Here is a 25,792-nt window from a genome sequence, read left to right as displayed (position 1 = left end):
TCCCTGCCATCAGCAATTGGCCTTGCTCTCTCCGGGTGGGAAGGTGGCTCTCTCCCCACATCTGTGTGATGCTGGCCGGCAAGGGCGTCTGCCTATGCATCAAGCCGGGTACTGTTGGCTGTTAGAAAAGAGGCAGTGGCTAGTTGCGCAGGAGTGTCCGAGGAGGTGTGTGTCTGGCCTCACCCTCCCAGTGTCGGGAGCATTACATGTGAATATCCTAAAAATGTAGGGACTTTTTGTCCTTATACCAGATTAAAAAGCCATAGTCCTTTAAGCTATACATGTTTCTTGGCTTGACCCAGCATCTTTGGAAGTTGCATCCTTGGAAGACAAGCATTTAGACTTTTTGTCCTAGCACCAAGGTGGTGGAACAACCAGCTGAGTCGCTCACTGTTAACTGAAGACCTTTTAAGAGCACAAGGCTTGCGATTGCACTTAAATGTCATACTTTGATTTCCTTGACATTCAGGCCTAGTGTAGTATATGTATTTAGCTGTTGAGTGTTGTGCATCTTTTCTGTCTAGGTATCCATACTAACTTTTGTATTTGTCAGTAGCTAAGCTTAAAAGTGTCTTTGGACTCTAGGTTAGGTAGGTAGGAATATTTACAGTGGCTGAGAAAGCAAATGCACTACAATTTTCAAACATGCTGTGAATTCACAGATGCTACACAAAATTGGAAAACTCTTTTACAATTTTTCATTTCTAATTTTTTTTACCCATTTTGTCCCCAATATGGGTCGCCAATTACCTAACCCATATATACTCTCCCCCCATCACATGCTTCTGACACTGGGAGGGTAAAGACTGACAAATGCCTTCCCTGAACCGTGCACACCCAGCCAGTGTCTCCTTCCAAACTACTGCTGACACATCACTAAATGCTGTTTCTAGAGGAAACTGAAAGGTGCTGGAACCCTAAGACCTAAGTTAATGTTGTGCACCACCATTAGAAGTGCAGTCATTAGCACAGTATGTAAAGTATAGAAGCAGAGAGCAGAGAAAACCCAATAGATGACACATTTTGATCCAGACACAAGCACTGTGCGTCACAAACTAGTGACTTCGTAGCCAGTAATGTGGAAAGTCATATGTTTTAAATGGCTTTATGGGCGCTCAGTAGACTTTTAGGATTTTCCATGGAAACAGCACTTTCATTGTGCTCTGGATTTGCAGTGTTACTGAATTTGCATTGTGTCAAGTGCATGTGATTTTGATGGAAGTGCTTCAGATTTTTTCGTGAATTTGCAGTGCATTTATATAATGTAGCTCACATGTTCAAGTTTGGTTTTAATTTGCAGTGCACTGGGCCTTCCCAATAATATCAATAAGATAAGATACAGTGGGGCCAAAAAGTATTTAGTCAGCCGCTGATTGTGCAAGTTCTCCTACTTAGAAAAATGAGAGAGGCCTGTAATTTTAATTATAGGTATTCAACTATGAGACACAAAATGAGAATTTATTTGTAAGTTAAAAGTTCAATTCAATACTTGTAATACAACCTTTGTTGGCAATGACAGTCTTTACCAGGTTTGCACACACTATTGCTGGTATTTAGGCCCATTACTCCATGCAGATCTCCTCTAGAGCAGTGATGTTTTGGGGCTGTCGCTGGGCAACACAGACTTTCAACTTCCTCCATATTTTCTATAGGGTTGAGGTCTGGAGACTGGCAGAGCCACTCCTTCGTTGCCAGAGCGCTGTGTTTGGGATCATGGTCATGTTGGAAGACCCAGCCACGGTCCATCTTCAATGTCTCACTGAGGTTTTGGCTTAAAATCTCACGATACATGGCCCCGTTCATTCTTCCATTAACACGAATCAGTCGTCCTGTCCCCTTTGCAGAAAAACACCCCCATGCTTCACAGTAGGTATGGTGTTCTTGGGATGCAACTCGGCATTCTTCTTCCTCCAAACACGACGAGTTATGTTTTTACCAAGAAGTTCTATTTTGGTTTTATCTGACCACATGATATTCTCCCAATCCTCTTCTGGATCATCCATTTGCTCTCTGGCAAACTTCAGACGGGCCTGGACATGTACAGGCTTAAGCAGGGAAACACGTCTGGCACTGCAATATTTGAGTCTCTCTCTGCGTAGTGTGTTACGGATGGTAGCCTTTGTTACTTTGGTCCCAGCTTTCTGCAGGTCATTCATCAGGTCCCTCCGTGTGGTTCTGGGATTTTTGTTCACCGTTCTCATGATCATTTTGACCCCACAGGCTGAGATCTTGCCTGGGGCCCCAGATCGAGGGAGATTATCAATGGTCTTTTATGTCTTCTATTCTTTCTGGTGTCCTTCGACAGCTCTTTGGTCTTGGCCATGATTAAGTTTGGGGTCTGACTGTTTGAGGCTGTGGACAGCCTTTTATACAGATAACTAGGTCAAACAGGTGCCATTAATACAGGTAATGAGTGGAGGACAGAAGAGCTTCTTAAAGAAGTTGTTACAGGTCTGTGAGAACCAAATACTTATTTTCCACCATAATTTACAAATAAATTATTTACAAATCCTACTATGTGATTTCCTGGATTTTTTTCTCATTTTGTCTCTAATAGTTGAAGTGTACCTATGATGAAAATTACAGACCTCTATCATCTTTCTAAGTAGGAGAACTTGCACAATCAGTGGCTGACTAAATACTTTTGTCCCCACTGAATGAATTTATTGATTGGAAAACTAAGAGCTTCTGCAAGTGCCACAAATGTAAATATATATTGGACCTAAAAGTTCATGTCATTCATAAAGTGGCCAGTGAATGTAGGTAATGTAGGAGTTTCTGCTAAAATAGATGAAAAGAAATGTATATGCAGATGATTTGCAAATCAAATGTTCAGCATTGAATTATATGTAACAAATAAATTCTGTGGAGAGATGGTTACAGAGCAAAGCACAAATAATCATCATGTTGTCCCAACTTGTTAGCTCTCTTTTCTGCGTCTGCCTTTGATGTGAATCGCTTTCTTCTCTGTCTTCTGCAGAACAACACCATAATCCCTTTGTTTGACGACCAAATTTTACAGCCCAAATCCCAAGCACAAAGGCCAGACCAAGCATATTTATATAGAACTTTATTTTTATGCGCTAGTACAATTTTCAAATCCCCTGTGCTTGTATCTAAAGACATTTCAGATGACGTGGTTGTCTTTTTTTTTCTTTCTTTTTTTTAACATAACAATGTACATCTGTGGAAAAACAGTAGCAGATGCAGTTCACACATTGTGCTTATACTCTTTACTATTTTTATTTTCATTTTAACATCGTCACAAATCAAAGCATCTGCAGAATTCATTACTCAACATGCGCACAATGTTCTGGATCTTGCCAAAATGTAATCAACTTGCTCACAATCCTTTAGTTGAGATTTGCATCTTCTTCAATGACTTTGACTCAATTCTGTTGATTCTGTGTTTTTTTCTGTTTTTGTGGTTGCATTCATCTTCCAAGGTGGCCTTATGGAATGAAACTACATGGGCATCGTACTCACTTACAATCAGTTCACCATTAAAAGAGCGTTAGCTGTAGTTGACAGTGTGTGCATACACAGCAACGCAGCTGATCTTAGCCCATGCAGTTTTGAGTTCAGCTATGACCCAAGGGACCAGAGTAATGAACAAAGGCTATGCAAATGCATTCAGCTGCAGGGCCAGTGTGAAGAAGAAGAATGCAAAGAATAAAAAAACAAACACAAAACAAATATAAAACAAGGCTTTTTCAGTTATTGGGATTCAGTGTTCTTAAAACACTGAGCATTAGTCATCCAAAACTACTCTTTGGACCAGCTCTGTTTATGTTAGGGTTGTACCAGTATTACAAATCCTTACACATTGAACAGGGGTTAAAGGGAAATACCATTTATTAAAATAATAAAAAAAACCCTGCATAATTCAGTGCTTGAGTCATTCCGAGTAGTTAGGTGTGAAATGGTTCATTGTAGAGAATCTGTAGAGCATCAGGTGTCTTTGCAGTGGTGGTGATAAGAACCATCTGAGTTTTATGTTTTTAATATAATGCTTAATGATGAAAAAAATAATAATTAAATGGGGAATATTTTATTGGACAATGTCTGTACGCATGTCTCCTTTTAGGCCAAAATGTTCATTAAATAATGCCTCAGACACCAAGACATGCAAAAACTCTAGAATCTAGACATCTGGTTTCTTTCACCACCACTGTAAAGAATTCTGTCTAGGTAGAGTTTCACTGAACGTTTTACACCTAACCACCCTGGACCCAGTTTTCCAAATCATATTGACTGGTAGAAAGATTGTGGTTTTTACTTGTAATTTACTTCTGCGGGAATTTTAGAAAAAACACCTTTAATGTTAGGGGGCGGAGTTTACCCTTCATACCGATTCCCCGTTCTTAAGTTCTTATATTTGTAGATTTCTTTTCTTTTTTTTTTTTTTTTTTTACAAATTGACACACGTAACATTCTCCACGTGTGTGTGATCAACGCACCTCACAATGAAACTCGATTGACTTCTCTTCGCTAGTGTGTACATTTGGAGACTATTTACATCGTTTGTAGAACGCATACTCTCATCATACAGTGGTTAACCTAATACCATGTGCAAAAGGCTCTCTGAGGTCTTGTGTGAGCGGATCATAAGTGGTTATGAAGGTTAAAGTAAAGGACTTCATGACCATTTGATCATGCGTTGAAATCTTCAAGGCTGATGAGGTGATTGCTAAAGTGAGACCGAAGAAGTCCTTTCGGTTACTGTTCGCTTCGTATCGGAGCTCATCCAAACTCTATGGCAGGCAAACACGCCGTATGATGCCATTTTTAGAGTTTGTGAAGATGTAGGTGTTATTTATTTATTTATTTATTTATTTATATAATTTATATATATTTTTAAATTATTTTTTTACACATCTTTGCAATTTGCTTATGCAGTACTCAGAGAGCAGCAGGAACTAGTGCGTTCTCTGCGTTATTTCTTCTAGCACTGAGCTACTGCTCTCACGCTCATGTTATATCAGCCCCAGAATTACAGCTGTATGATCCCAGACCAAACCAGTGTGCTAAAACAGAAACAGCACCAGGATTAGGGAGCGTGCACTGCTAATCTACACACAGCCACGAGTCAGACTATCAGGTGACGGGAGAGAACACTGTGCCGTACCCAGTGGGATTGTTATAGTAGGTTTCATTGCCCTAATGTGGGACATTAGCTATGAATAAGTCAAATAAACTATGGATTAAAACAAGTTGTGATAGCATGGGATCAAAATCACATGATATCTCAAATGTCCAATTTTAGATCTGGACATTCTTAAATCATATAAATGTCCAACATTCGGCGAATTCACCCTATGTTGGAGTAAGACTCTCAGTCTGGAAAATACACTGTTACAGTGAATCTGTTGATAATGAAAAAAAAGGATAAAATTATCTACAGTGCTGCGTAAAAGTCAGAGAGCACCCATCACTAATTTAACTTCCAGTTAAAGCAGGCATTAAAGTGATTAAAAAATAATATTGAATAAACATGAGTCAGTCGATCAGCCAAGACATCTAATATCTAAATGTACTTCCTTAGTTTAGAATGGGTGATGCTAGGCTAACACTGCTAACAACCAATGGACAAGGACTGTAAATACAGGTCCAAATACACCTCTCAAACCACTTAACATGCATCCAGATTTTTATTTGTTAGGCACAGACATATCCATTTGGTTTAGAAAACGTACTTTGGTCTATGCACCCAAAAATGATCAGCGCTGAATGGTGGGGCAGCCATGTTGAACAACCATTTCAAGCTTAGCTTAAGTGTTTACGGATGATCTATCCCATGCCAGTTTATGTTTTTAATTGGATTTTGAAGCAAACAAATAAAGATTTTGGGCAAATGTGTTGACAATGTTAACCTAGCATCCCCCTGTTGCAAACTAAAGCAGCCCGTGTTAGCTAGCAAACATCGCCAAACTGTTAACTGAAGTACAAGTCAATCATTCTTCAGGAGATATTTATGAGGAGGTTAGATCAAAGATAATGTACTTGCATAAAATGTCAAACCAAAATCGAAGGAAGAAAAAGAATATGCACTTTTAACACCCATGCAGAATGTGTTAGCATTGCTGGATTAACCGTACAGGCTATACTGGATCTTTAACATGCTAACTTTGCAAATTGTATTAGGATGTAATTATTCGTTTTTGAGGTTGCCATCTCTTGTACTTTTAACTTTTTTTCTTAAGCTCTCCCACTGTACAAAGAAATCTCAAGGCAGTGATTCGCTGTTTCTGCTACAGTGCCAGCTTTTTAGATGCAAAGCACCTCATGGACCTGCCTTGTAACTGCACAAGGGCCACCATTAGCACTCAACTAGCTTTTGGTGCTTCAAATAAATGACACTGAGTGTCCCTCACTAAAGTGCCATTAATAGCAGAGTGGAATGCTTCAATTTCTAAGCAGAACCAGGAACAGGTTTAGAAATCTTGAGCACTAAAGGCCTTGATTACTTTGAATGTCGCTCTGACATCCCATAAGAACGTGCTCAGCTTCTTATTTCAACTGCTTACGTGTCTCCTCATCATCTGACGCTAATAATACTTTACTTTCCTATCTTTTATATAAAAAGAAATAGTTCCTCATTTACAATTGCTTATTTTATGGTAATGTGATGGACTACAACATTATCCATTGCAAGAAAACACAAAAATGTGGACTCTGGTTTGAAAATGGATCTTCATGCTGACTTGAGTTGCGGTCCAAATGACTTATTATTATGGTTTATGCAGTGTAACAAATGAAATGCTCTTATCCGTGCTAATATTCACTCCAGTCTAACTCTAGCCCACTGAGAAATATCAACCCAGTCGCCTCACATTTTATTATGCATTTTATATAGCATATATAGAGCAAAAGTCTTCATCTAAGAGGGCCCTCCGATTTTTCATAACCTAGGGCCACAAAATTGTTTAATCCAGCCCAGCCTGGTAGAACACCAAAATGGCCTACATTAGATTACAACAAGCTCTTTAAGCGTTTGTCTTTGAGAGACAGGAGAAACTCAAGCTTCATTCTCGCTCAGATCTGAAAAGGATCTGGAGTTGATCGAGAAGCTCTTACTAAGAACAGGCTGGAAAATGAATAACTTAATACTCCTTATTAGTATTGAGATATTCAGATTAGTATAGATTCTATTATTTTGACTGGAAATGAAATAAATGTGGGGTGGTCTCAGACTGGCGCACAGTGCTCTATAGCTTTGAGGGCTGTGAGTCAATTCGGCTAGTTAGGGGTTTCATACATTACTTTAAGTCTATAGTTACCTTTTGTTAGAAATAAAGATTATTCATGTGATCCAACAAAAATAAAGAACTGTAGTTCAAAAAATGCCAAATTATCTCTTAAACAATCCTGATGTTACATGAAGTGCTCCCTAGCGGGGTTTGTTATTGTATTGCACAAACAGATGTGTTTTCTCCAATAATAATTTCTTCCTTGATTCTACATTTGTTTTTAACACTTTAATGTAAGACCGAAGAAAGAGTGTCGTGTGCAGAAGTTTGAGCACCCCGGTCAAATTATGGCATTTAAGAAATAAACAAAACATGTCATTTGATTTGGGGTGTTCCAGTTTTTGCATAACTTTTATATATATATATATATATATATATATGCACTCACTGAGCAAATTATTAGGAACACCTACTCATTCATGCAATTATCTAATCAGCCAATCATGTGACAGCAGTGGAAAGCATAAAACTAAGCGGATAGGGGCCGACAGCTTTGGATGATATTCACATTAACCAACTGAATGAGGAAAATGTAATTTTAGGCATGGCATGATTGTTGGTGCCAGACGGGCTGGTGTGAGTATGTGCTCACCTTTCTAGACACTGCACAAACGTTTCTGTGTACTTAGTGATGAACCTTAAGCACTACTTTAGGGCTTTTGGACATAGTGTTTGTGCTTCCAGGTGCATTTGTGCTCTCGCATCCACAATGGCTTTCAAAATCAGGGCTGTATCATGTCCCGCTGATTTGGATGCATCTTGCTTAGTACTTTTTTTGTTTGTTTGTTTGTTTTTCTTTAAAAACAAAAAAAAGTTTTATTATGCGTTCCATCAATCTTTGTTATAATTCACATCCTCAAGGATTAGGGTTTACAGTACCTTTCACTGGTAGGCAATATGTGCAGATAAGACATAATACATTTTTCTTTTCAATTCTACACTTATTTACATGTGATTTATAGAGCTATTATTTTACAATATTCACAGACTGCAGTGATTTTCTTTTGACATAGCTGAAATACGTCGATGGTACAAAAGATTATACAGTTATGTGCACGGCAACTCAGCCAGTCACAAATCGCTGCTGTACCAATGGGATGGGAATGTTATAGCATGATCGAGGCTGGCGTTTCTCAGGGAGCCTGTGCTATATACGGCTATATCAGCTAGTCACAAGGCCTCAACTTTTATCAACTTAATATCAACATATTAAATACTTTCATCTTGAAAGTATTTAATATGTGAGATTAAACTTTTCTCTGTCCGAGGTACTCCCACCTTAGATTTGGGTTTGGATGGCAGTATTGAGGCTAAGGGTTGTGATGTGCCATCATATAATCTGTGTCAACAACAAAATAAAAGTATAGACAAGAAATGTAAGCTTACGTTAAGTAAGAGTTTAAGAGCTTTGCCCATCACCCCTATCCTGTTCCTTTGGTTTGGTCTATAACATTCTATAACCTTGTATTATGATCCTAAATAGACTAGATTTTTAACACATTGGCCACGCAATGTCTGCTCTGTTGTTTATTTTTACATTCAAGTTACTGGCAGAGGTAAGAGCGGTGAAATGTACTGTTTTAGACAAGGCTGTTTGGATTTAGAACTGCTATCTGTGAAAACTCAAAAACCTACTAAGCCTTATTTTCTGGTTAGCCCAGCTTTTCAAGCTCTTCACAGCCACGTGATGAACTATATTTGTTGTGTCGTGGATAAAACAAAAAGCAGGCCGCCGATTCGCTCGTCTCCAAGCCGCCATGCTGTTCGCATAACCAAAAGAGACAAGGTTGATATTCCAAGCTACCAAACTCTGCGATGCCAAGTGTGCTCAACAGAGCGAGTCAAGAACTTTTTTTTTTTACTTTTCATGCCTCAAATGAAAAGAGCATAAAAATCAATTACACCACTGATTAATAGATGCATGACATTTTCCCTCTCTCTCCAACCATTATAAGCCTCATAATCAGAGCATGGCTTCAACTGGTGTGTCAAAATAAATTAATTACATTACACTGAGAATTATTAGAGCATGTCACTTCGCTCTGTTTTGCAGGGAAGTGCTGTCTTTTTTGAATGAACAGAAATTCTACACCGATATTTGCATAAATGATCACTTCTAAGGATTTAATAATATACGTTTTTTAATAAGTTGTATTTCACCAAAAATAAAATTCTGTTTAAATAATTAGATTTTTATAGTGATTTTTTGTTTGCACTTTACATTAAACACTTTTCAGTTTACAAATATTACACCAACCCTGCTGTTATAATAAGTAATTAGTGGTTATTGATTATACCCATAAGAATAAACAGAGATGTGATCTGTTGCCTATAGTTGGTCCATCAATAGGAAGTAAAACCTAATGGTTAGATGTTTACTCACCACACTGTCGGTTATGAATGCGATCCATTTGTCATTGTTCAGTGTTGTCATCAGTGGCAGTATCGGACAGTGTTTGTCCTGGTGTGCACTTTTGCCCATTTTGTGTGTGTGTGTGTGTGTGTGTGTGCTTACATGTGTTTTTGAGATATAAACTTAAAATGCAGAGCATTATTTACTCCTACCCCACATTTAACTTTTCATCTCTCCTTCAAAGTAAGACCTCACTTATCCCGTTTTAAAATATCACACTCGGATCAATATAGTTCAGGCCGCACTTTCAATACATAAAGGAGGGATTGTGTGAGTTTCCACCTACTGTGTGTAACCCTTTTTACACCATGACTAAGTCTATATGGAGGCTGATAAGGAGAAGGAATTGGAAAGCTAGCTGGGGTTTGGAAATGGAGCAAGGGAAAGCTGAAAAGAGGGGGGGTGGGGATCACACATGGTCTTCTGTGCTTCCCGAAGTGTTGAAATCAAACCTGGCTCTCACGTCCGCCACAAGGCACCAGCTATTTTTAGCGAGGGCGCTGTGGGGACAGCATGAATTATTTATGATACGGATGCGCGTTCTTCATCCGACCTTTGGGCCACCTGAACGCAACCGCTAGCGCCACAGACATGCTGAGGTCAATGACAGACATACATTTGTGCTCATCAGTGCTAGCTCAAAAGAGGACGCCACAAAGCAAAACACCAGGAAAGTATGCTTCTCTCATGAAAACCATGCCTTTTCTGGGCTACGTAAACAGAGGATGCTTACGAGTCAACTTGAAGTCTCAAGTGCTCCTCCACCAAATCAATCAGTTTAAACAAGATCTGAGAACAGACACCGAGTCTGAGGCAGTAGTGCAGATTTGCGTACGTCGTCACAGCTCACAGTTTTGTACTCCTGCTTTGATAGGGGTCCGAAAGTTCTCCCAGGGCCCCCGGTTCCTCAAAGGCGGTACTTGCGCAGCAGGTCAGCCTGCCACATGTACTTGCGCTCTGGGAAGCGATCTGGGATCTTGATCTTGCGAAAGTCCTGGATGCACTTCTCAAGCTCCTCCTCCACGGTCATCTTCTCCTTAGTGGGGCGCTTCTTGCTGGTGCTGGTGTCCCGGGCACTTGCGGTGAGGGTGCGAAGGAGATCACTCTTGCGGCGCTGCTCCGACTGCTGCTGCTGCAAAAGATGTTGCACAGGGCCTTTCTTGGGTGGCCGATCCAGCGTCTGGACATGCGACTGCCGGCTCACGGGCCCGCGGATGACCGTGCCCTGGGGGGAGCTGGCCTCTGACTGGCTCTCGGAGCTGGACGTGGAAAGCTCGTTGAAGGATGTACCACTCTCGCCCTCACCATCACCTTTGTGGCCCTTGCAGCAGCAGTCGCAAGGTGGTGAAGACCAGCGTGATGGGCCACCTGAAATAGATAGATACGAATATGAATGAGAACAGAGTCAACTGAACATGTTATGGAGGAGAATGAACAGCACAGAGAATGTGTGGGAGAGAATGCAGCACAGAGAATGTGTGGGAAGAGCAGCAACACATTAAATGGGTGGGAGGAGCAGCAGCACAGAGAATGGGTGGGAAGAGCTGCAGCACAAAGAATGAGTGGGAAGAGCTGCAGCACAGAGAATGGGTGGGAAGAGCAGCAACACATTAAATGGGTGGGAGGAGCTGCAGCACAGAGAATGAGTGGGAAGAGCTGCAGCACAAAGAATGAGTGGGAAGAGCTGCAGCACAGAGAATGGATGGGAGGAGCAGCCATCCAGAGAATTTGTGAGAGGAGAAGCAGCACAGAGAACGATTAATTGTGGCGAAGTAACAGAGAAGGCGTGATGGAGGTGAAACAACAGAGAATGAGTGATTGAGAAGAAGCAACAGAGAGAAGGAGTGAGAGGAGAAAGAACACAGAGAGTAGGAGTGATGAGGATAAGCAACACGGGGAGGAGGGATGGAGAGGAAGCACAAACGGATGGTTTATTTTTATTGAAACCAGTGGAAAGTTTACTTATTTACAACCCTAACAGCAGGAACGTTCCAGACTTAAATTACATTCATAAATTAATGAATGAAATTTCTAATTTGCTGTTCAGGAGAACCAAAGATTCTCAACAAGGGGCTGCTAATAGAAAATGTCATTAAGTAATACTTTTTTGTGAATTGTTAAGAGAAAGGACTGTAACAAACTCACAGCTTCAGAAACAAACAGGTGTTTACTGAGATGAGATGCACTTACACAGTCAAGTAAATTAAACCTATAAGTAATGTTTTCACATAGGAGACACTGCATGGTATATGCTCAAATGACACCAAACTTTAAAACATATGAAATGTTTGGTAATATTCACCCTTAAAACACCATATTTTGGATATATACATGCATTGTAGCTAAAATCTGTTCTTATTCCACAGTTCTGTTCTCTGCAGGGTGCAAATCACAGGGCCCTAATTATGTGAGGTAGCCTGTGAAGCCTTGAGTTCTAATTGTGTTATTATTTCCACTACCAGGCAACCCATTCCCATACTTAAGCCCTTGCTCATTTTTGTTACCCCTCATGTTGGCATACCCAACCAGGACGGATAGATGGTGCTAGAAACAGTGCAGACCGCCGCTGATTGGTTAAACACAGTCGTCACAAGTAAGTACTCTCTCACTCGGGTCATATCACTACTGCTCCTGCTGCAAGCGTACAGTCACTAATGCCGCCATGAAGTTTAACTAAATGTATTTTCCAGTTCATTTCTCGGTGGCCCCTAAAACAAATCAGTCCCTGAAGAAAGAGGAAGTGTTTAACACAGGATTTGTTTCTGTGCGTCACAGGATTAGTGCTGAGCATCACAGCACAGAGGCGACCTTGATTTGGCTGCGAGGATTACAAACCAAATGTTCGTTTTGGATCGTTCTGAACAGAAACAGTATTTTTCTTGCACTGCTTTAACCCCATCGACCCTGTGTGTAAGCCCACACTTCACTTCTTTACTCTCTATCATAATTAACATCAGTTTCATAGGCCCTACAATGGAACCCTGTGGGACTCCACAAGATCTTCTAAAGCAAACGATTGCCAAATATTTCTCATTTGGATTAATAACTGAATAAACCTAGGGGATTAATGTTGCTGCACTTTAGATCATGGAATTAAACCATGTAGGTGACATTAGCCAGGGGGCGATTGCCTCGGAATGCTACTACAACACTTAAACTCGGCATCTCGTTACTTTATTGAACACAGCCTTTTCCTAAACACAGATGAATACATAGCTGTTAAGATAAACTATGAATGACAACAGATGTTGTGTGTTTCGAAGTTGACTGTCCTACACAGAGGCTCACAGAGGCTCACAGAGCAGAGATAAGCCCTCCGACTTTCCCAGGTATAAAAACAAACAGAGCACTACACTTGAAGATATGACTAAAGCATAAGTCACCGGTAAATGATCTGAAGCGTACTGTATGTGTCCATTATAAAGGGACACCATCTGAGGTGGAAAGGCAATTTCCAACACAATTCACCACGCACAGTGTCCCTAATAAAGTCAATTACACAGGCAGTGTTTTCTGAGGGCCGTCACTAAGCCATTGTGTCTGCATGCCCCAACCCTCACCGATCTACACTATTTCACAACACTGATCCATGTCAGATTTTTAATTATGCAACTTCACTCCATTTGCATTTAATTATGCAAATTCCACTCTGGATGTCAGAAATGATTCACAGCATGCAAGCATGCTCTTGATTGGACCCATTAGTTGCCTATATGGATGTTTATGCACGTAATCGGGGGCAGTTATGGTGTGGCCGTGTCAATGTGTGGAGGATACCTCTGGAAGACACCTGACGCGTCAGGAGTGACGAAACCGACCAAACAGTCATACAGACCGAAGAATGATACATCGCCAGCAAACTGTTTGACCACAGTTTTTCAGACAGTGGAGTACAGTATCTGTAAAAGCATAAAATAACTTATCTTCTCATCAAAGTCTTATGAGAGGAGTTGCGGATCAATAGTTCATCACTGCAAACTTTGTTTTAACTCCTCTAAATGATATATGCATGATAGAAGTGCTAGTAAAGGTTTCGATTAGTCTCCGGATTGATGAGTTATTGATTAGAGCTGAACAAAGTGCAATACAGTGCAGTCTTGTTCATGATGGATTAAAAGTTAATGGAAATGAATCGAAGAGGCGCAGATTTACGCAACAGCCCTATGAGACGAAAGAACAAGTGAGAAGTACCAGTTACAATAGAAACAATCTGATTTTTGGAAAGGAAATTATCATTATTAGTGGTCATACAATAACACAGAGGGATGTCTGAGAGCAAGCCACATGCATAAACACAAATAAACAAATAATTAAATATATACTCAGCAAAAATGATGTCATGTACAGCATTAGGCAAAAATGTGGGCACAGCTGATCTGAACTACTGTATTACTGTGAATAGTTAAGTGAGTAGAAGAACTGATCTACAAACGGCATAAAGTTAAAGACATAACTTTAATTTTACTTTAATAACATTTTAAGCAAGATTAGTGTATTATTTTTTTTTTTTTTAAAAACAGGAACTCCATGCAATGTTTGGATACTTCAGATTTGAGCTCTCGAATAAAAAGGTCTTTTATCTTAATGCTTAATTAGCATGTTAAGACTATTGCTTGTTCAAGGCAAGGTGAAGCAAATTCCCCCAACAATCAGCAGCAGCCTAGCCCACTCTGAAAATGAACATAATTGATTCCCACGAAGCTTAAAGCCTATACTGAAAACCTTTCCGGCATCAGGACTCAGGACAAAATTCATCTTCATAACAAGCCTGATGCATGTCAGAAACAAGACCTGTGGACTGATGAAGACCCTAGGAGGGTGGTGCATGGGCTATGAGTGGCTCAGTGATCTAATGCACTACCACTATGGGTTGCAAGGTTGAACCTTGAGCAATTCCGCTTTGCCATCAGCGGCCGGAGTCCAGGTGAGCACAATTGGCTTTGGACTCTCCAAGTGGGTAGATGGCACTTGCTCCCCTCATCACTCTTGAAACAATGTTGGCCAGCACTGGCCCATCGCTGATGCACTGGCCTGTTGCTTTCCTCCTCTGAGCGTATCGGTTGTTCCAAAATAAGGTGGTGGTTGGCTTTGCATGTATTGGAGGAGACATGTATGTGTTAAGTCCTTACCCTTCTAGTGTCTGGACCATTTCAAGTACTAGGGAGAATTACACATGGGTGGGAGAACCAAATTGGGAGAAAAAGGAAAAATTCCTGCAGTGCATGCAAGATGGCCCAAAACTTTCACAGAAAGAGTTTTGAAAGGAAGAATGAGCAAAAATCCCTTTGACCCCTAGCTTTTAACTCCATGTCTTATCTAGTGCCTATAAGAAAGTGATAGTATGGCAATAGCTCCCAATTACCCAAACCTCCCATTAGCTAAACAGAACACCTTCTTATACTCGGAATGCTGAATCACGACCTATTCTAAATAGGATATCGTGGCCCACCAAGAGCAGCAGGAATTGACCCCTTTTTCACTTTTTATATAACTCTGTAGGGTTCGGAATTCATTTGTGTCAGTTGGCATAAAGAGGAACCTTTGATCGATGAGCTGGAGTCTCATAATTGGTGTTCTGAAAAATAGGCCATGACTTGGAAGAACAGCTAAATCTGCTGGTAGCCAATTTTCTTGTCTAAATAGAATTATCAGGATGCACCAAAGCAGCTCTGACAAATACTACGTAATGAAAAACCTTTGTGGTGAATAATCTGGCCAAGCATAGAACTGCTGTCTGGGGGAATACTCTGACATTCTGGTTTTATATCATCCCGCATTCAAAAACTACAGCAAAAGTGACATACGGCTTTACATGCTGAAATGACAACAATGTAATACACATCTTACAGACGTTATTTTATGTCTGCTGTGCCATCTTTTTGGCAAAGGCACCCAAAACCCTTTTTCTGAGAAATGCACAGTGGTGGGAGGATCTAGACTCTGTCTACTACATCAATGTCTAGCTTCTGCAGAGAAGTTAATAATTCTACGACTTCCAGGAGCTCTTTTGAGAACTATCACTACTGGCTGCTGCGGTAGCGTTGGGTTTAAATAAGGAGAAAGCATGATTAGTGTTCCAGATGTCAGCAGAAGGTTTCCCATTAGCAGGCTCGTCCTTTCGGTGTCCCCAGAGGTGTGCCTGTAGGATGTTAGTAATAAGACCCCTAATGACTGCACTCATTTCAGAAGCAGCTAAACTGATAACTGCATTCTTTAGCAGCAGCACATTGCCATGTGTGCAAAACTGCTTGCATCAAAGTGCTCATAGTGCAGAACGGTGTCCACTGTTGTCTGACAGAACCGTCTGTGCATCAGACGAGAACGCCAGACAACATCTTGTTTGCTCAAACTATCTCCATGCAAACAAAAAGCAACTCTGTAGATAAGAAAAGTTTGAAGCAGGCGGTTTAACAATGCTATATAACTTAACAATGCTAGCTTAAGGGGCTTTGATTAACAGATAAGGAGCAAGATCACTTGTACACATGGCCCTTCCTATGTCTGGCTACGCCATTTACTGTTGATCCACAATGGAGGCATTGCTAATATGTTACCTAGAATTCTGGTGCAGGTATTTTGAAGCATATCAACCCTCAGATTTCACTTTTATGGGGTCTTGTTTAAAAGATCTTCTCTGATAAAGATGTTACCCGTCTATTGTCACCTCCTCAGCCTAGCATACGCGCTACAAATGCTCTTCACTAGGCCGTCTTCAATTAGGTGTCAGCTTTTTCTGATCTGAAAATAAAAAAGGGATCTGTCCTTACTCCTGTAGTCCCCAAAGCATTATCATTACACACAGTATTGTAGAAATATGAGATGTTCACAAACTGGTTCTCAAGGACCCCTAGATATACAGACACAGATATTTCTAGATGCTTTTACCTTTACTTTTTTGCCAGGTCTAAAGGAGGCAATTTCGCTTACTGACTGGCTGAGTGAGTGACTGACAGACCTTGAACATGCATGCACAGGGTCTGCCTTTTGTTTGCCTAGAAGACATTTTCTCGTACTGACGGTCCAAGGACTACATTTTGCCACAAAGCTAACAAGTATATGTGCTGTTGAGGTGAAATGTAATCTGAGGTAAGATGAGGTTGTGTATCCTTGATTGAAGTATTATTGTAAAGGAAAGTGGTGCAAAGACATACTGTGGCATTAATGTGTGAGTCAAAGTCTGTAGCGATTGCATGCCGACTTCTACTGCCGGCCCCGCCCAGCATCGCTACCATGGTGTAAGCGTGCAAGCCACCGCCCTCTGCATTAGCATCATAGCTTTAGCATAGCTACCATGGCGAGTGCTGCTATCGCCTAGCATAGTTACTGTGGTGACCACCATACTCACCAAGCATCGCTACTGCAGTCTTAGTCACAAGCCATGTTCATGAGGTACTGGATCCTTCAAATCTAATAACTAGTAAATATGTGGTCCACATCTTAAGGCTCTGAGGGCAAGGCTTGAGTCTTTTACCAGGCAGGGACAGCCAGAAAGTAGGTCACCTCCTGTATGCTTTACCAGATATTTCTATTAGGCCTGTATTTATTCAGCTGTTTCTTTGTTGCTATATTTTACCAAATACTTTTTCTGCTTCTTTTTTTTTTCTCTGAGCAGGTGGAAAAGTACTGCAGCTGTAAAGAGACTGATCACCACCACAGTGGAATAGCACTTTATAACTAAGGCATACATTTTGTGCAACACAGTGCAGTTACCATTGACTTTTATGAATATAGCCCATCGTCTTGTGCAATTTACATTAGAAATAAGCTACACTTTTTAGAAGGAAACTGGACTTATCATTAAACCTACTCCTGGAAATCCTCTTTCCTCCAGCCTTTAGCTTTAACCCATCCATATTCTTCAAACATTTGTGATACCATAGCTGGATTGCATGATTTGGAAAAGAAGATAGGTATCTGGGAGAAGAATTATATTAGATATTATATATATTATATTATATTATAGTTATTCAAGTAAACAGTGTACAGGACTTCCTGGCAGCACAGTTATACTCTCCCTATTACAGATCAGTGGACTATCACAATGATTTGAAGCTGCTGTCTCAGATTATTATACTGTAGTCAATCTGTTTCTCCTCATACTTTGCCTCCTTTGACCCTGTTCTTCAATGTCAGGACCCCACAGGACCACCACAGAGCAGGTACTATTTGGATGGTGGGTCATTCTTAGCACTGCAGAGACACTGACATGGTGGTGGTGTGTTAGTAGTGTGTGCTGCCCTGGTTTGAGTGGATCAGACATGGCAGTGCTGCTGGAGTTTTTAAACACATCAGCATCACTGCTAGACTGAGAACTGTCCACCAATCAGAAATATCCAGCTAACAGTGTCCTGAGAGCAGCAACCTATTAGCACTGATGAAAGACTAAAGGATGACCAACTTAAACTGTGTTGCAACAGATGAGCTTCTGCATTTGACTGCTACATCTACAAGGTGGGCCCAACTTGGTAGGGGTGTCTAATAGAGTAGGCTGGGTTCAAACCAAACCAGGGGGGTCAGTAATATTCTGACATGACTGTGAATTTTAAAGCCGTATGTTGTTCGAACATCAAAATAGTAATCAGTTATACACTGAATGTCTCCATCTCCTTTTTTTTGCATGATGCTTTTGTGTAATCATCCCTCAAATGCAAATGTGAGGGACAGATATTCATTGTACAATCTTCCACCCATGCGGTCCAGAAGTCCATACACTGCTCAGACAGAATGTGTCTGATTAGTGCCTGAAATTGCCGCAAAAGGCTTAGTACTTAAGTCACTCGAGTGTTTTTTTCTTAACTCAAAGCATGTCCAGATATCATTTGATGAACTACCATCAACTCACAGTAGTGGCCTATTCTGCCACAGCAGTGGTCTCTCTCTGACAGGGTGGCACTGCCTCCCTCCCTTCAAACACCATCCCCTGCTGGCTATCGAACCCAGATCAATCTGCTCCTCCGGCCTACATGGGCACGATCCATCCGCCCGCCCTCAGGCCCATCAATCTTCCTCGCCTCCTTGCTCTTATCAATTCATCAGCTGGCCAGCAGAGACGCAGAAGCGCTTGGCCGTTGACTGATCCGCGTCATAAAGCATCGACATGTGCTGAAAACGCGAGAGAAGATGGACGGTGGCGGCAGTGAGGGAGAGAATAAGCTGTATTTTTTTATCGTTTGTTTCACTTCAACCTGTCGAGTCAATGATGTGCGAGTTCTGGATGCGTAAGACAGTACTCTTTATGCCAGAGCAGGAGCTGTAAACTTTGCGGAGGACTTACTACCCACAAGCTCTGCCGAGCTGTGAAGAACGGCATGGTCTGGAGAGCGACGACAGTTACTGTATCCTGCCAAAGGCACTGGCTGACTCATTAACTGGTAGCTCTGCAATTAAAAGTGTGTGTATTTCACTCGTTTTGCTTTAGCTCATATAGTTGTAGTTTTCAAGATATCAGCTCCAGATTGTGCCTGATTGTGAAAGTCTGAAAGTCTTTTATAGAGCTTTTTGTCCAAATTTTTCCCCATAGTAATGAATGGGGTGCAAAGGTTTGTGCACTCTTTATATGTGCCAGTAATCAATATACCCCAGAAACACCAAACAGACCACATTGGGTTCCAGCACAACCACTTGGCAACACCTGAGCAACCACCTGACACCCCATTGCAAACATCTGGCATACCATGGCAACTGTCTAGCAACCACAATCCAACAGCCTAGCAACCAGTAAGCAACATTATAGCATCCATCTGAAATATCATATCAATGCTGTTTTGTTTTTTCTTAGATAAATTCTGAACCACTTAAGCTGCAAGAACATTCAGTTTTCTTCAGGAAATACAGTTTCACACTTCTTTATATGATTTCTCTTTTAAGAGAGAGTCAACAGATCTGAAATTTAATTCTTACAAATATCTAACTATCTTTTTCTTACTTCTCAACCTTAAAAAGGTTTCCATGACCTTTATTGGCACAACTGTGGTCAAAATACTGCTGAATAGAGCAGTTTCTCACAGAGAAACTGAAAACACACTTTATGGCCACTTCATGCCAATGGCACACAAGCACAACAGAATTCAATCCTCACATTTAACTCATGGATGGCAGTGAACAAACACATACACACACATACTAGAGATTAGGGCAGGTAGAAAACATACCTGGCGTAGTGGGCAGCCACCTCAGCGCCCAGAAAGCAATTGGAGAGAGATGCTTAAATTTTGAGGAAGTAGACGACATTGTTTCTCCTCACCCCTACTTCCACTTCCACTTCCAGCCTGTACTAGGGATAGAACCAGCGACCTTTGTGTCCTAAGCCCACTCCTCTAACCTTTAGGCCACATACCAGTACCGATATAGCATTCAAACACACCTGTGAAGCCTCATATTCCAAACATTATAGTGCCATGAAGAGGGGAAAGGATAAAATACATAACATGAAAAGATATCAAATATATAAAAGTACCCTTATTTAACCTCCACCTGGACTGTACCTGTACATACTGCCCTGTAAGTACAGTAGCTATGAACTGAAGTGGTTCCACTACAAACCTGTACAATCGCTGCAGTACCAGAACACTCGTAATGGATGTTGATGGGGTTTTTGACAGACATCGTTTCTCAAAACCAGCCCTGATATGTAAGGAGTTTTGCCTCCCTGGTTTAAAGACCCTTTCCTGCTGTCGCATCTAAAAACCAGAAGCTGGATGTTTGGGTTTATTTCAAGCCATTATGTGAGTAACGAGCGTGCTTAGCATGAGCGTTCTGCTGGCGAGCCACAGCACAGAACAAGCTGGGGCATTTTTATGTTGTCATCTAAAATGCAATTATAAAGGCTCTTTGGAGAGCATTCTTTCATTAAGCACTGCTTTTAAGTTGAACCCACTTTCCCTTCCTGTCCCTACTGCGCCAGCACCGCCACGACTTCTTTCATTCCTATCGAGCATCGGGCTTCTCTCCGCTCGGCTGAAGCAAGACAGCCTCCACTGCTGCGCAATATGCCAGCCTTCAGCCAGCCCTGCTGTGCTTTTCTCTGTTGTGAAGAAGTAGTCTTAATTAGGCCCATCTATTTCAAGCCATGAAAGCATAACCATATTTTTGGGTTTATGTTTTTGTTTGTTGTCTAATGCTCCTGAAAAAAAGAGCTTTCACACCAACTGGATGCACAAAAATAAATAAATAAAATGCTGCGCATGCAGCTTGTCAGTCCCCTCAAAAAAAAGAAAAAAAAGGTGCAGATAATATACTGTAACTCCTGCAAGGTATTGTTCCTTTCTGCAGCCAGTTCCACTCTCAGGAGAATGGCAAATTGCCATACAATGGAAATAAAGTCTTATGCAAAAGTGTTGGTAATGTTACTCTCCAATTAAAAACCATAAATAAAATCATCAATGTGGCCTGTGCCAAAGTGTGGGCACCTTAAGCATTGCAAAGGCTCAGGCTCAGAATCAAATTTCCAAGCTTTATAAATTCTCAGAATCTTCAAACACTGTGCTAATACTTAACAAATACAAGCTCTTCTAAGCCACTGTTTGAAGACCTGAAAACAGAAGTAATATAAACATCAGTAAACATCAGGTACCATTTGGATGGTGGACCGGACACAGCAGTGCTGCTGGAGTTTTTAAACACTCCACCAACCAGAAACATCAAGCATCCTGTGGGCAGTGTCCTGTGACCACTGATGAAGGACTAGAGGATGACCAAACTGTGCAGCAACCGAAGAGCTTCCGCCTCTAACTTTACATCTACAAGGTGGGCAAACTAGGTAGCAGTGTCTAATAGAGTGGAGAGTGAGTGAACTCAGTGTTTAATAACTGATCCGCTCGTACCAGCACAATGCACACTAACACTCCACCACCAGATCAGTGTCACTGCAGTGCTGAGAATGACCCCCCCCCAAATCATACATGCTCTGTGGTGGTCCTGTGAGGTCCTGCCCATTAAAGAACAGAGTGAAAGAAGGTTAACAGAGAAGATGGACTACAGTCTGTAATTATAGAACTACACAGTGCTTATATATGGTCAGTGAAGCTGATTGCAAACCAGGGGTGGTCAAAATATTCCAACTAAATAATATTTCCACTAAAATTAATAAAACCAAGATAAATAGAAACTAACGCTCATGTTATAACACTGAAATGTAAATGCAATGCAGATACCATGCAGGACAAATGGCCAATGGCTATTTATCCCTAAACCCCCACTCAACTATTTAGATACAATGGAGCGGTCTTCCACTTGATCGGAGAGGCCTGCGAGAACTCCTCCTGCTAATTATCAAGCAGACTTCTGCTGCCAAGAGCTCTCCGTCTCTCTTGTTTGTGTCAATCTCCTGCCATCCGCTGCAGCCACATACAAAGAGCAAACATATTGGTTTGGCCGGGCAGACTTCTTTATCTAGCCGACCATGGGTGCAAAGTGTTGATGCTGCATCCGTCACGGCTCCTGGTGATGGATTGAGAGTGGCGATAAGCGATGTGACAGGAGGGAAACTAGACATTGAGCTCTTTCTATCTCTTTTTTCTCACTCCGGTCTCCTGGACGACCGTGTGAGGCCAGCAGAGTAGAGGAAAACATTTTCCTCACAAACGAGAGCAGTGTGAAACGCTGAGAAAATATTTTAACGGGGGACAGAGGAGACCGATTGAGAGCGGATCAATACAGTGCAAAGAGTAACTCTCCCTTTTCTTTGCAGTGTCCAAACAACTGACCCGTGATGCAATGATCTCGAGGGTATGCGAAAAAGGAAACAATGTTAAGACAAGTCCCATGACGTATGTGATGTCTAAATGAAGAGTTAATAGATACCTCTTGAAAACAGAAACAGGGACTCCTTGACGTTTAGGCCCTTGCGGTGTCTGAACAGGCTGTGAAGGAGTATTGATTTTGCAGATGGTCACAAGCTGACCAGTTTCTCCACTGTGAAACGGAGGGAGAGCACATTTGCTGGTGAATGGATCATCACCGAACATCACACCAACAGTTTGTTCTTCTCACAAATGCCAAAAGCCACTGGCACCACTGGGAAATCAATGGCACAGTTTCCCAAGAGACTCATTAGAAGTGGCACGAGAAGTGCCAACTCTGGGAAAGGTTTGGAGGCCGCAGATATACGCGCCAAAGCAGGCTGCAAAATATGCAAGCGGGATGCTAATGCATCCCGTAATAATTAAGCCATGTGTTCGTCAGAGTAACTGCAACAGCTCGCTCAAATGGATTTCGCTACCAAAGGCTGGGTGCATCTCAATGAGACAGTCAACTTCAGATCTATTATTTTATTAGGAATGAATGCGTGCATTTGCATTTAGTATCCTCATTTAAGTCTTTAAGGAGGAGAGCAGTCCAGGCAAAACTGTCAATGCTGAAAATAACGGGCTCCTTTTTCACAAAAACGCAATTACGGTCCAAGAAAATGAACAGCTCTGACGGGATTTCAACCCAATATGGCTTTGGGGGTAATTAGCCTATCAGGGGTACATCTTTTTCATTTAAAAAACAATACATATTCAAGGTATTTTATATAAAAAAGACTTTATCCTTTGCAGGCCAGATTTCTGAGTATCAGTCTGCTTGTGCATTCCTAGAACCTTCTTCTTACATGTGCTCTCCAGCAAAGCATGGCCATTCTTGGAAACAGCTATTAGCACTGATATATCTTCAGTGGTGCTGGCTTGGCTGGAGCTATGCTCAGTGTAGGCTAGGTCATTAGGCACAGCATACTTTGGCTCTCCTCGACTTTGCAGCTCAGAGCTACGCAGACTTTTGCAAGCTCTCGCAAAGTGGCAGCTTTTCACACATCTGCGCATTGTCAGGCTTCAGGGTGTCTGAGCCCCGTCACACTATTTCACTAGCCATGACTTGGCAGCAAAAATTCATGTAGCCACCAGATGCTGTGGTCTTCTCCTATGCAATGAAGCAACATTGAGTTTCTTATTTTTTGTCCTTTACTCATATTATCTTATTTGTAATGTATTTCTAGGGTTGGGTAGATATGGAATGTATATATGTCTTGTAAAGCACATTAGTTCATCTCTGAATGTCAGACAGAATATTTAAGGTCATCAAACCTTTCGACACTGCATGTAAGCCTACACTTCAGTTCCTCACTCTCACAACTACACTGCTGTCAAATTTAACATCAGTGACATAGGCCTCCGTGGGACTATGCTAAACCAAGTGGTTACAGAATAATTCACAATAGTTTCAGCATTAGAATTAAAAGCTATATAAAACTAAACGAAACATGTATTTAGATTTTTTAATGGTTTGTTTATTATATATATATATATTGATTTTTAAAGAATTTAAAATATTTGTAAATTATGGTGGAAAATAAGTATTTGGTCACCCATAAACAAGCAAGATTTCTGGCTCTCACAGACCTGTAACAACTTCTTTAAGAAGCTCTTCTGTCCTCCACTCATTACCTGTAATAATGGCACCTGTTTGACCTCGTTATCTGTATAAAAGACACCTGTTCACAGCCTCAAACAGTCAGACTCCAAACTTAACCATGGCCAAGAATGAAGAGCTGTCGAAGGACACCAGGACCTGCACCAGGCTGGATAAGTTCATCTACAATAGGCAAGCAGGTTAGTGTGAATAAATCAACTGTGGGAGCAATTGTAAGAAAATAGAAGACATACAAAACCATTGATAATCTCCCTCAATCTGGGGCCCCATGCAAGATCTCATCCCGTGGGGTCAAAATGATCATGAGAACGGAGAACAAAAATCCCAGAACTACACGGAGGGACCTGATGAATGACCTGCAGAAAGCTGGGACCAAAGTAACAAAGGCTACCATCCGTAACACACTACGCAGAGAGGGACTCAAATACTGCAGAGCCAGGCATATCCCCCTGCTTAAGCCAGTAGTTGTCCAGGCCTGTCTGAAGTTTGCCAGAGAGCCAGTCTCCAGACCTCAACCCCATAGAAAATGTGGAGGGAGTTGAAAGTCTGTGTTGCCCAGCGACAGCCCCAAAACATCACTGCTCTAGAGGAGATCTGCATGGAGGAATGGACCACAATACCAGCTACAGTGTGTGCAAACCTGGTGAAAAAGAAACGTTTGACCTCTGTCATTGCCAACAAAGGTTATGTTATGTTATGTTAGTATTGAGTCTAACTTTTACTAGTAATTTTTTTAAAATGTTTTTTAACAGGTAATCACTAACCTTTACTAGAATAAATTTTAAAGTAATGTTCCCAACCCTGTCTATTCCTACAGCACACAATGTCTAAAAGCAAAATTATGTGAGAATTGCTGTTTCTCACTCATGGGCTCCCCCTACAGTCGGGAAGTGAAATCCGCACATTGAGCCACCCATAAAGGGTGAGGCTTTTCTGGACAAGCTAAGAGATATAGAACCTTCACTGAAAGGGAAAGAAGCTTGTGGACTGAGGCAGTGACTCGGGTTACAGTGTTACACAGTTCTCGCAAGCATTGTCCTGCTTCACCAGAGTTACAATGTGTAGTTAGCAGTGGGCATAGCCCAGAGTAGCAACAGCAGAGGAGCTATACTCACCTTTTTACAGTCAGTGGAGCGTCACAATAATTTTGAAACTGTTATTGAAGGTAAAAATGCAACATCATGTTGTAGTAAATCATCTAATGGAGTGACAATAATCATCTATTGTTTTTATTCAAGCTCATTTTATTGTGTGTGTGCATGCTCTGTCTGTTTTGTTGCTAATTTAATTGCAGTTTGAACCAAAAATGCATGAAAGTTAACAAAGGCATAGTCAAGGATTAACTGTCAACTTTTGACACATCCAAAATCTGCAATTCCAGTTTTCACCTTATTATGCACCTATCACCCTTTCTCATCTGGCAAGGGCATAGCCCAGGGTGCTCTACTCAGGAGAAGTGCTTAGATGTGGCATTTGTGAGCGTGTGTCTGTTTGGCCTGTTAATTTAGCTCTATACACACAGGCTGTCTTTACAGGAGCAGATCTGCCACATTACAACCCTATCTCATCTATATTAAAATGCACAAGGCACTGCTGCAGTGTGGTAGAATGGTGCCGGGTACAAGGCAAAGAATTTCCTGATCGAATCACCCAAATGGCATGTGGAGTACTCCTGCAGAATATTTGTGTATGGAAAATTCCGTGCTGTGAAGTGAGCGCACTT

General features: G+C 41.3%; 1 protein-coding gene across 1 annotated transcript in view; it reads right to left on the bottom strand.

Annotated features, from left to right (window-relative positions):
- Nucleotides 1-3,053: 3,053 nt before the first annotated feature.
- kctd16b (potassium channel tetramerization domain containing 16b) overlaps nucleotides 3,054-25,792 on the bottom strand; it is an 84,648-nt gene continuing 61,909 nt past the window's right edge. Inside the window, exon 2 of the mRNA XM_072661678.1 lies at nucleotides 3,054-11,031. Within this exon, the coding sequence (XP_072517779.1) occupies nucleotides 10,571-11,031 (461 nt within the window). The 3' untranslated portion in view covers nucleotides 3,054-10,570. The remainder of the gene's footprint in view (nucleotides 11,032-25,792) is intronic.

Source organism: Salminus brasiliensis, chromosome 18 (assembly GCF_030463535.1).
Source record: "Salminus brasiliensis chromosome 18, fSalBra1.hap2, whole genome shotgun sequence".
In the NCBI taxonomy this organism is placed as follows: domain Eukaryota; kingdom Metazoa; phylum Chordata; class Actinopteri; order Characiformes; family Bryconidae; genus Salminus; species Salminus brasiliensis.
Note: the sequence above shows the minus strand (reverse complement) of the source record. Positions and strands in the feature narration are given on the sequence as shown.